At 35.4% G+C, this 13,422-nt stretch overlaps 1 protein-coding gene across 1 annotated transcript in view; it reads left to right on the plus strand.

Moving 5' to 3' along the window:
- LOC130048300 (uncharacterized) overlaps positions 1 to 13,422 on the plus strand; it is a 56,490-nt gene that overhangs the window by 23,592 nt on the left and 19,476 nt on the right. The window contains exons 7-11 of the mRNA XM_056144890.1: positions 3 to 148; positions 424 to 591; positions 3,342 to 3,475; positions 9,769 to 9,911; positions 10,114 to 10,172. Coding sequence (XP_056000865.1) covers positions 3 to 148; positions 424 to 591; positions 3,342 to 3,475; positions 9,769 to 9,911; positions 10,114 to 10,172 — 650 coding nt within the window. The remainder of the gene's footprint in view (positions 1 to 2; positions 149 to 423; positions 592 to 3,341; positions 3,476 to 9,768; positions 9,912 to 10,113; positions 10,173 to 13,422) is intronic.

The raw sequence follows: 13,422 nt of genomic DNA on the forward strand, positions 1-13,422 counted from the left end.
AGGAAGAAAGTATATACTGAACGACATCAATGCCCCAGAGAAACCTTGGATACCACTGGAAAAATTTATAGTCATCCAGAATAGATACTATCGATTTAGAGTTATCAATTCAGCATTCACCGATCCTTTGGAAATTTCTATTGATGACGTATGTATGCTAGTATTGATAATAAATGTCAGTTTAATAAACGGTTTTCTTTTGGTGAAATGATAGTGATGTTTGTTGCATCTCACCGATGTAATTCTCACTGCATAATCAAAAATTAAAACTTTAGAATAAAGCGCGTATGTACAGCCCTCATCATAATATAAACATCCCCTCTACAGGTAATTTGATATATTCCATTCATTTTATACACTTATTACTCTGGATTTTTCGATTTTGTCTCTAACGTTGAGATATTTGTTCTTGGTCAATCGCAGCATATGCTCATCATTGTTGCATTTGATGGACAAGACGTTGATCCTTTCAAAGCTGACAGTGTGGCTATTCAACCTGCCGAGAGAGTAGATTTCATCATATTTACCGGACGACCAATAGACAACTATTACATCAACTTCTTTTCAACTGCAACAAAAAAAGCTACAGGGGTATATTCTTGGAGATCTTTACTATTACAATAGGTGTAAGCTATATATATATATATATATATATATATATATATATATATATATGTATAAAGTCTCTTTTTTTTTGAAGTAAAATACAGAAAAAACTCTAAACACTTTGTAGAAATATTTCGACCGTGTTACCGGTTTTCTTCAGTCGTGTTTATCTCTGATAGCATATATATATATATATATATATATATATATATATATATGGAATTATACACAAATCTTAATCTCTATGTTATATATATCTTAGGTTTTTTGTGCTCGTTTAACATTTACTGTATTCATAGAAGGTTCTAGATCTATTCAATTATCTATGCAATATTAATTTGAGGGGTCTTTTGCATTCATACTATATTGATCTTCAGTTTATGAAATCGTATTCTTTTGAGCTATATATTTACTACATGTAACAAACATATTTATACTACAGATATATTTTCATCTAAGCTTTATTATCTATGCTAGTTATTTGCACCCTGTGCACTTAAACTTAAAACTCTTTCACGCTTTATACGGCCATTCCTAAATTAAAAACAAGACTTTTTGACATCATAAATAGTTGCTTCTTTAGCAAAAATGAAAAAAAAAGATTCTAGTGATTAGTCATACATAAAAGGTATATATAACGAACAGTGATCAATCTCACAACTCGTATAAGCAATACAAAATAGATAGTTGGGCAAACACGGACCACTGGACACACCAGAAGTGGGATCAGGTGCCTAGGAGGAGTGAGCATCCCCTGTCGACCGGTCAAACCCGATGTGAGCCCTACATCCTGATCAGGTAATAGGGGTTATACGTAGTTAAAATCAGTGTGCCAAGAAACAGCCTAACAATCGGTCTGAAACACTCCGGACAGCATTTGACCCAATGATAAGTTGTATTGACGAACTAGATCGTTATAACGACCATATAATTTGTGAAATGCTGACTTTAATCGAGACTGTTGAAATCCTGTACCATTAACTTGTTTGTCAGTAGCTTGCCTCGATTTAAAAACTGACTATAACCAGTTGAGAGATATAAACACCATATGCGGGTGATAATGGAATATTGTTACATGAATATGGGAAGTTGACGATGGAGAAGCTGAAATCATCCCGTATGTCATACAGTTGAGTTGTCAATTTGCCATTAATATCTACTTTCAATAAAATATCTAAGTGTAAAGCAGAAGTGGACGACTCTGTGGTGTCTTTTATTTTGAGCTCAAAGGGATATATCGAATCGACATATATGTATGAATGAAAGTTATTATTGTTAATAGACAAAAACGCGTCGCTGATATATCTAAATATCGAATTTAAGGCCACAGCAAGATGGGTTTTTTTCTCACATAGAAGTTTTTGAATACATTCTGCTTCATATGAATATAGAAACAGCTCAGGTAACAACGGAGCACAATTCGTGCCCATGGGAATTTCAACAGACTGTTGGAAGATCTGATCGCCAAAGACTACGAAAATATTGTCAATGAGGAACTCGAGCATGTTGTTTTTGTCAACTTCAGAGTACTTGTGCGTGAAATCAGAGTGTTGTTTAACAAAGTCAGTTTTTGGATTACTGTGTTAAACAGCACTCATATTCCACGTGCAAGTACTCTGAAGTTGAAATAAAAGAATGTGCTAAATTCCCCATTGACAATATCTTCGTAGTCTTTAGTGATCAGGTCTTCTAAAAGTGTGTTTGTATTCTTGTGGGCACGAATTGTGCTCATTTGTTAGCTGAATTATCTTTATATTTTTAAGAAGCAGAGTTTATTGAAAAACTTCTACATGAGCAGAAACATATTTTGCCTTAGCCTTCAACTCGACATTTAAATATATCGATGACGTTTTATCTATTGGGAAGAATCATTTTCGTCCATATGTCGTTTCGATATATCCATCTGAACTCGAGATAAAAGACACCACAGGGTCATCCACATCTGCCTTCTACTTAGATATGTTACTGAAAATCAATATTAACGGCAAGCTAATAATTCAACTTTATGACAAACTGGATAATTTCAGCTTCTCCATCGTGAACTTCCCTTATTTATGTAGCAATATTCCTTATACTTGTTATGCGTTTGATCAGTTTCTAAATCGAGACAGGCTACTGACAATCAAGTTGATGGTGTAAGGGACTCAACACTCTTATTCAAAGTCAACAGTTCGCAAATTCTATGGTCGATATAATGATCTAGTTTACCAATACAACTTATCATTGTGTGAATGCTGTCTGACGTGTTTCAAACTGATTATTAGGCTGTTCTTGGCACACTGATTTTAGCTACGGATTTCTCCATTTACCTGGTCAAGACATAGGATCCATGTCTGATCAAGACAGGGCTCAGAACGAATGTGACTGGTCGACAAGGGCCGCTTTCTCCTCCTAGACACCTGATCCCGCCACTGTTGTGTGAAAGGCTCCGTGTTTGCCAAGTTCTTTATTTAGTATTCGTTTTATAAGTTATGAGATTGAACAATGTTCGTTATCTTCACCTTTATTAATCTGAGGTTCTACATTAAACATTCTATTTCAAATGTAAGTATTGATATTTGATGGATATATATATGGGGTAACTATGCTATATTTAATTGAGTTATCTGTATTAATATGTATCTTTGGTTTTTCTCTATACCTACCTTTCTATCTATACATTGGATGCATATTGTTTTCCCTATGCCTAAGCTGATACAACATCCTAACTCTTAGTTTATATGATAATCCCACAGGAACCTATTATTCATCCTGATCGTACACACGCTGTCTTGAATTATTATGGAGAGGATGATGAGCGTGAACCAAGAATCATGCCTCGACAGTGCCGACCTAGTTCTCCTTGTGTGGCTGTAAACCGTGTGTATGGGTAAGTAGACTATAAATAATGTTCTGTAAATCACGCATATGGGAAGCTAACTATAGGTTATATTATGTAAATATAGCTGACGTTTACGTTCCGTTCTTCAAGCCATATGTACCAGTAAGAAATATATGTGTCTGTTAGGTTTTAATCTGAAAATCATGTACACATGAAACTACAATCTGTATATCATTGGTACGAAAAATTGTTATCTGTATGTTAAGTGTGTAAATTTGTATGTATAAAATGTATTTAAAGTATATGTGGGTACAGTTACAATCTGCATATCACGTTTACAAACGTTACAGTCTGTAAACAATGTGTATGTTCAGACTCTGAAGTGTACTATTACACCAGTGGAACGGTGAATGAACGTTGTAAGGTTAAGGAACGAACGGTTTTATTTGGGAAACGAACAGTAGAATGGTTCTCAGCGAGAACGGAACACTTTTTATCGGGAACAGAACGCTTTGAGATTTGGAAGGAACGTTTTTCATGGAGAACAGAACGCTTTGGTCGAAGATGGGAATGAACGGTTTGGCCGGGACACTTTTTATATATGTAAGACTCCAAAGTGCGATTAGACTCCAAAATACAATGACCACGCCAAAGTGCGAAGGTCTGCGCCAAACTCTGATGGTTTGACACGCCAAAGTGCGATGGTCCTCACTCATGCGCCAAAGTTCGATGGTACACATTAATACACCAAAGTGCGATGAAGTGAAACGTACAAGTCCGTTGCTTTGTAAAAGTGAAACTGTACCAGCCGTGTATTGTGTCACTGATATATATATATATATATATATATATATATATATATATATATATATATATAAATGCAAAATCCATGCAAAATGGTAATAATGATAAAAACTTATTTCACTACCATTTAGGTGTCGTGTTAATAAACACAACATTTTCAAACGCGAAATCGCATAGGATGTTCTGCATTATAACATACTCCCTCAGACTTTATTATGTGTACATCACAAGTAGTGAATGATCATGAATTAAAGCATGTTTGGGCGAAGTAGATATGTACTTAAACTTTGCCGTTCCCACAATCCTCAACAGTGTAAGCCTTGCCCTTGCTATCGTCCATGCCAATCTTAATCACCCGGGCATGCCTCCAATATCCCGAAGACGTTTTTGTCAGCAGAAAGAACCTGCATTGGTGCAAACTGACGTTGCACTTCTTCGGTTTGATCTTAAAAGTCGTTGCCAATGACGTCATAATTACGTGATTTCACAAACTTTACTCTACCCCATACCATCGGACTATGGAGTGTCAAACCATCGCACTTTGGTGTGGTGCGCCTGCAAATGACGGGCCATCGCACTTTGTCGTAGTGTGCCTATAGGAGATGGGCCATCGCACTTTGTCGTAGTGTGCCTATAGGAGAGGGACCAACGCACTTTGGCGTCCGTAACGTCAACGAACCATCGCATTTTGACGTGACCATCGCTCTTTGGAGCGACTATCGCACTGTAGATTATCGTACATAGACATTGCGGAAAAGAGAGATATAAATTCCCGAGATAAAAGTTTAATTTGATTAATATTATGAATATCTTAAAATGAAATGACGGAGATGGAAATATATTAAAGGGTCATGGACACGATTTAAACTGACAATTTTCAAATACTATTGTTCCATATTTTTTTGCAATGCTTAACTAAAGTTTTTCTAGTGGTCAACCAAAATTTGAATATGAGTTATTGAGTTACAGGCGAGATAGAGCACTCGCAATTTTTTGAAATGTAAACAAAGCCCGTATCATGTTTTTGTTTACACATATATGGCTAAATAGAGAATAGCATGTTTAAAAGAAAGTGAGATGTGTCAAACACTAGAACCTATTTAATTGCATTCAGAATTAACTTTTGAATACAAAATGTGCTTTAAACGAACTTCTACTTATATATTTAACCTGTGTAAATAAAAAACAAGGCGCTAGCCTTGTTTACATAACAAACAATTATGAGGTATGTATCTTTGATGTGTCTTGACAACTGATATTCAATATTTGCTAAACATTAGAAATACAATGTAGCTTATTTAAGGATTCTAAATATTAAAAATAGAAAAGTAAAATGAGATAAACTTTTGCTCAAATCGTGTCCATGTTCCTTTAATGTATATAGTTATATGTGCCTTAAATTTCACCTGGGAATATTAAAATTTATGTAATGTAATCGATAGAAAACAGAATCACACTTTTAAAACAGTACAAATGGAATTGCGTAATATCTGACTAGCTCTGATTTTAATATTATGAAAGGTGAATATAGGGAATAGTGATCAATATCATACATGTATCTCATATAAGGAGTTGGGCAAACACGAGCCCCTGGATATACCAGAGGTGAGATCAGTCGCCTAGGAGGAGTAAGCATCCCCTGTCGACCGGTCACAACCACCTTTAGCCCTGTATCCCGATCTGGAAAACGGAATAATCCATAGTCAAAGTCAGTGTGTCAAGAACTGTATAGCAATTGGTATGAAACACGTCAGACAGCATGTTACGCTAGACGATTATAACGGCCATAGAATTTTCGAAATGTTGATTTTAAATGAGACTATTAAAATTCCTTTAACATCAACTTGCATCTCAGTAGCCTGCCTCAGTGTTACATTGTCACTCTTTACTCAAGAATGCTATTATTGTTTGTCGATTACTTAATGCACACGAAATCTTAAAGAGGAATTCAGTGTGTACATGTATTGCATACATTTTTGTTACCTTTAACCAATGGTTCATTTTGATGTACTAATGTAAATCACAGTAGTGCGGTAAACTGTTTGAAATTTTATCATATGCATATTTGATTGATTGATTGATTGATGTTTTTCGCCACACTCAACAATTGTTCAGTTATCTGGTGGCGCCCAGTTTTTTATTGGTGGAAGAGAGAACCCAGATACAATGTACCTGGGAAGAGACCAACAACCTTCCGAAAGTAAACTGGGAAACTTTTTTCATTTACCGGCGCGAGCAAGATTCGAACCCGCGCCGACAGAGGTGAGAGACGGTGTGATTTTGAACGCGATGCTCTAACCACTCGGCCACGGAGGCCCCTCCACTCATTTGAAGTAAATGTATCCAATTTAATAGAGCAATACATGTACATGTTATTCAATGATGAATGATAATTACGCAGCTCAGTTAAAGTTATCCGAGAAAAATCACAGTGCTATTATAAATGCACCTCTGTGCACTTCGCACCATATGACCTCACAATGAAAAAGTACGTCACAACGTACATGTACATATTCTTATTGTTGTATCGCGGGGAAAGTGTCATTTATTTTGTCTTTATTTACTACCGTTAACAAGTGATAAACTGTATACGTGAAAACTTTTCTTTTCAAATGGTTGTATATTACTCCTTCATGATATCAAATCACTCTCCATTTTAAATTAATAGTATGCACGAAAATGATTTTAATATTATACTGTGACCCTGAATTCGCCTCTAATCTGAATGACTGATGCGTTTAAAAATTTCCTTATATACATAAATTATCTCATTCAACAGAAACAATGGCAAAGTTCAGGTTCATCTGCTATAAAAAGCAATATAAATTTTTAAAAATATATTCTAGATATATTTATGCTTTTGAAAAGTGCAAGGCGCAATGTCTGTCTTATATATCGACGTTACATGTAGCATGTTTAGTTCGAGTATGCATTTGTTCCCAACATTTTTCATGTAAAAGCTTTTTATTTATTTCTGAGTATATCAACAGAAATTCAACTGGTAATCCGCATGAACCTGAACCTTAGTTTACAAATAGCGTCTCTTGCTGTTTCCCAAACAAAAGTGTTACGGGATATTCAACTGAGGTCACGAGAAATTACCCTGGGGGAAATTTACGGTAGCTCAGTCACAGTCAACATATGGGTAGCATCGTCTCGGTATTTAACCGTAACAAGTGTAAAGATACCTGTGAATTTGAGGTGTAATTTCACCCAATAATTATAGTGCATTTTATTATGGAAGCCCTTCTAACTTAGTTGCGTAAGGATTCTAATTTGAAAATCATTGATAATAATTATTTTCAATACAAATGATTTATTTTGTGTTAAAATCCTATAGGAGAATGCCTGCATTGTATCAATATCATGAAAGGTTGACGGTACATGTAATGGTACCCATTTGATACTTACTTAGTCCTCTTCGTGCTGGTTTGCACATAAGGCTTCCACTAGAGACATCCAGTATGCTCTGTCTTGAGACCAAGTCTTTAGTTGTCCCCAAGTCTATCCTTGTTCCTTCATCTCTCTTTCTACTTCTCTCCTCCATGATTCTTTTGGGCGACCTCTTTTCCTCTTCCCTGCTGGTGTCCATCTTAGAGCAACGTGTGGGATCGATGTGGGATCCATTCTCAAAACATGGCCTAGCCAGCGCCACCTCCTCTTCTTAATTTCCTCTGATACTGCTGTTGTTTTAGTTTTGTTGTAAATTTCTCTGTTTGATATTCTGTTTGGCCAAAAACTTTTAGAATTCTTCTTAAACATCTCCTCTGGAAAACATCAAGTTTATTGCAGACAGTTTTTGTGACTTTCCAGGATTCTGAACCATATAAAAGAACTGAAATTACATTGCTTTTGAAGATCTTGATTTTCGTGTAAAGTTTGATTTTTGAGGAATTTCAGATTTTCTTTAAACGTGCAAAGGCTCCTCTGGCTTTGGATAGACGGTGATCAACATCGATTTCTGAGTTTCCATCTTTTGTAATTTTACTTTCCAAATAAATAAAGTCATTTACATTCTCTACTGTCTGGTTGTTGATCAAAATAGGATCCATTTGATACATGTACATTAAAAGGGTTCTGAAGACATCTGTCAAAATTTAAAAAGGGATATCAAGAAAAGCCAATGTCACTTGAGACGGGGACCTATAGGGTGGACTCCGTGTCCACTCCCCCGTAGACTAGTGCATGTACACCGTTACTCTGGGAACTCTTAGTATCTCGATCACTTCATACCTGCTTTTTAAGATGACAACACGCGAGTAAGAATTTTAACAAATATTTCATTAAATTTAATTTTTCAACATTTGCAGCATTTTGAAACATGTTAGGCAAAGAGTTATGCGTACGTAAAGTAGATCTTATAATTTGACATTTTGTTTGTTTCGAACTCCCCAATCGACCAAAAAAAAAACCAATTAACAGTGATATTATCATTACTCGTCTATCCATGTATTGGTTTCAAAACGAATAATCCATTTTCACATATTTTCTTCTCCAGTAAGTTGATGATGTCCATTCATAATCTTGATGAAAGTAAATTTGACTTTTACCCCAAAATGAAAATACATTTATGCTCCGTTATGTTGTGATGAACTGTAAACTTTTACGGATTTGAACTGCAGAACTCCATTTTTGTACAACTTCAAAATATTGTGTACAATGAAGAGAGGTATTAGTCTTTTTCCAGCTGGCCAAAGCGCATATTGTCCTACGATAACAAACTGACGTTCGAATTCCAAATGATCATTAGAGAACGAACGGTTTGAGGGAATGATTGCTTTGAGAGAACGGACGGTTTCAGATGAAAGAGGAACGCTTTGGGCTAGGAACGAAAAACTGGACGGTTTGATATGGGAACGGAACGGTTTTTATCGGAACGGGACGTTTTAAATGGTGTAGTAGTACGCGTTAGAATCTGTAAAGTTAGTAACTGTAAATTACATGTATTTGTATGTTATGCTAGAATCTGAATATCGAGTACAGTGAGTTGCAAGCTGTATACCATGTGTAGGTAAAGTTACAGTTTGTAAATCATGTGTAGGCCTAAGAAAAGTTAGAAGCTGTAAATTATGTGTAAGCAAAGTTGGAATCTGTAAATTGTGTGTATATAAAGATAAATGCAGGAAATTTTGTGTATGTACAGTTAGAAGCTGTAAATTATGTGTATGTAAAAGTTAGAAGTTGTGAATTATGTTTATGTAAAGTCAGAACCGGCAAAATGCATACCTTATACTTGGCTCATAGATTTATTTTTGTTCCCCCGAACAATACACATAATTAATGTAATAACAATAAATAGAGAATACGATTTGATAATACAGGAATAAAGAAGGAGCGGGGTCCACTGAACATATTTTCTATCGTATACGGAGGAGAAATACACATTTTAACATCACTAATTTTGAACAATAATTTAACACGATGAAAAATATGTACCAATTTTGGATCCCTACACAAACAAGAAATTTAAGTTTGAAGACAAGGACAATAATCAGATTACATGATGATACAAATGATGACACGTTGTTTATCTGTAGGCTCTCACCAGCTGGTACTAACACCGTCAATGTGCCTCTGACACACCTAACGGCTACACAGTGGACGCTGAAACAAAATCCTGTTCCTATCGTGACACCAGGAGTTACTAAGCAATTGTTCTTTCTTAACTTTGCCCTTCTACGTAAGTACACATTTTCTGTGTTTCTCTGTTTAAATCACCCCTGTCTATACCTTAATTACTTTCTAGTGTAATGGGTGATGTTAACCCCATTTTATGGATTGAAAGGGAGATATAGAGAAAGAGAGAGATAACTTAGAAACACCATTGATTATTCATTTTATTCGTAAAGACAGATACACAACGGCAAATTGTTTCATTTCAGTTCCGAGAGGACCACAAATCAATGGCCGTCGATTTGTCAAACCAACATCACCCCTTCAGGTACTTTATACAATTATTGTCAAATAATTTAATTCTTATTGTATCCTTGTCTCTGATTGATCAAATTCCAATTGAGGAACGCAGCATATTTTTGTATAACCTGGTTTGGTATGGGGACACACCTTTTTGACAACCAGAAGCCGGAACTATTTTTTTCTCTCTCTAAATTTACATCGCAGCACTGTTTTCAGTCTTCTTTGGAATAGAAAGTCAACGTCTACAATAAGATACTTCGGTTTGATACACATACTGTTTTCTCGTTGTCAATTAGTATCTACTTGTACGCTAATCACTGTTGTAAATCACCTTTCTCTGTATGATGATCGAATAATTTTGAAATATATTAAAACAAAGATATTATATTCGAATTAATGATTTACCAAGTAAGAATTGTCCTGGGGAAAGGGGGGGGGTGTTTCATTGCTGATCCGCCTTTCAACAAAGCAAACAAAAAAAAAATCATACGTCACATTTTACCACATGACGTCAATCAAATTGACATGTGGATCGCGATTTGTTACTTGCTTACATGTTTTCTTGTGTTGGATTTACTATTAGTGACAACTTTGCGTGCAAGGGTAAGTTTTCATGCAGTAGAAGTTTTCACAGAGTTAAAAGCCGCAAATTATTGCATTTTCTGATATTTGAAGATTTATTTTGGGTAGATCTAGGCCTAAACAATGCGGCAATTTTCCGTATTTCCTCAATCTGCCGGAGATGAGCGACTTTAAAGTCAATCTCTAAGGGGCAGCGAAATACGCATTGCAAGCAAAGTGTACACATATTTTCTGTCATGACAAACTTCACCTTCGATACAATAATTTAATGAATAGGCTAGGCTCTGTTGAACTAAGACAAATTGACAACGAATTAAGATGGCGACCTTCAAAAGCTACATGTAAACACTTCGTCGTTGTTGCTAAGTGAATCATTGCACAGCTCAGTTGACTTGTATTTTTCCGAGTTTATGTACATTTTGATAAACGAACGTTAGTATATTTGTCTCCATTAAATTATAAGGAATTCGCCGATTATAAAAAAGCGTAAACTGACCCAAACCAGGTTATACTCGTATAACTTGCCCCAGAATTAAAGACATTCCTTAAATAGTGCTGATGACACTTTTCATATTTTACCAAATAATTATATAGCATAAATGATAATCATAATTTAAATATTAACATAGGAAATCAATAGACTTTTTTTTAATGATATGCCCCATTTTTATTCACTCCATTGAAAATTAAATCGCGGATTTAAATTCAATATACACTGAGTGGCCAAAAGTATTGCAACAAACATGGCTGACGTCATCACAATGTAAATAACAGCTGCATGGAAAAAACCAACTTTCAATGAAATAAACATTATTTATTTACCATTTTTTTCTAGTATTTTGTTGCAAAGTCTTTCTGAATAATAACTTATCGTAGTTTTGAAGATATTGAAGCATGGAAGCTACGGATATATGTTTGAGAGAGGCCATTCCAAATTTTTGTCACTGCAGCCATTAGGTCATCCCGGTTTTTAATATCATCAAACTCACGGGACAGTTTGATTTTGATACAACGCCAGACATTTTCAATGACATTAAGGTCCGGGGACTGTGCAGGCCAGTTGAATTTTGTAATACCGTTTTCTTGTTTCCAAGTATTGGTCTGTCTAGAGGAGTGAGGGTGGAATTATCGTCTTGGAAAATAAATTGCTGATTCCAAAAACTTTGACAACAACAGGCCATAAGTGATTATCCAGTAATTCAATATACTTTGCTGAGTTTAGATTTCTATCAACAGGTGCACGAACACCTATACCATAATAGGTAATACACCCCTAAAACATACAACTTCCTCTCACGGGCGTTTTGCGTTGGTTCAGACGGTAAGGTTTCCTCTTCTCGGACGATTTTCTCCACAAACTTACAGAGCTATTTTGTCCAATGACTACCTGTGTTTCGTCTGAGAAAATAACTTTCTACCACTGTTCTGTTCAGGTTTCCAATGTCTTTTCCTCGGCACCACAAAATTCGGCGTTGTTTGTTGACTTTAGCGATTGTAAGCGTTTTCTGAATTTTGCCCCTCCTGTATCCTTCCTGGTGTAACTTACGACGAACAGTTCTCATGGACACATTTGTACCTTCATTCCTATTAAAAGTTGATGTAATGTCTTGAAGAAATTGTCTTCTATTAGTTTTCAGAATGCGATAAAGTTTCTGATCACCCCTCTCATCTATCACTCGGGGCCTTCCACTCCGGGGATCGTTTTTAACACTTTCTTTTTGACGGAATTTTTTCAAAACTCGTCAAACAGTGCTTCAATGGATTCCCAATGATTCACTAATTTTGTTGTCATTAAATCCCTTTGAATTTAGAATTACAATCCTTTCTTTTACGTCCTTTGACAATTCTCTCTCATTCTTCGACATTGTTTTCATTCGATACCTTACCGGAAATCGTTTGCTACTTTGAATTACAAACGGTTCCCCATATAATTCGTACCCTAGTTAATTCGCATACCTGACATCACGACCCTAACTTACTTTGGTACACGTCAGCAATAAAAATATAATTTGAAGCGAGTAAAATTGTGATGACGTCAACCATGTTTGTTGCAATACTTTTGGCCACTCAGTGTAGTAATATTAGCATGACGTTGAATTTGTTCTGTATTTTGTTAACATTTCATAAATCCTCTCTATTTACTATGAAAGCCTCAAAAGCTAATTCGAGATTCAATATTCGAAATACAAGATTCGAAATTCAATATTTAGATTACCTAATCAAAATTTAAGCTACATTATATTATTTCAAAAAGAAAACATTTTAAAGAGACACTACAGCTCATTTCAATAAAGTGTTTTTAAAACCATGTATTGATAAAATGATAAATTTCATATCGAAACTGACAATTTTGAACAATTGGGATGCATCAATTTACTCTCAAATGCGCTTTGAAGATCGTTCGGAATTCAAAGGTTTCTTCATGCTGACTCGGACTTTTGAATGCTTATTTACATCACGTGGTTTTGAATGACAGCAAAGGTGTTCTGTAGGAAATTATTTAAATTCCCCTTCAAGGGGGTCCACACTCGCCTTTCAAGTATAAGATTATTTCCTGCTCCTTATAATAAGTAATTATAAATCATTATTTCAACAGAAACCTGCCTTGTTCCCACTGACCGATGTTTTTACAACTAACACGTGTCGTGTGCAGATAAAAATAGCACTTACTTTTAAACGTGGTGTCTTCGCAG

The sequence above is a fragment of the Ostrea edulis genome, chromosome 7 (genome assembly GCF_947568905.1).
Source record: "Ostrea edulis chromosome 7, xbOstEdul1.1, whole genome shotgun sequence".
Lineage (NCBI taxonomy): Eukaryota > Metazoa > Mollusca > Bivalvia > Ostreida > Ostreidae > Ostrea > Ostrea edulis.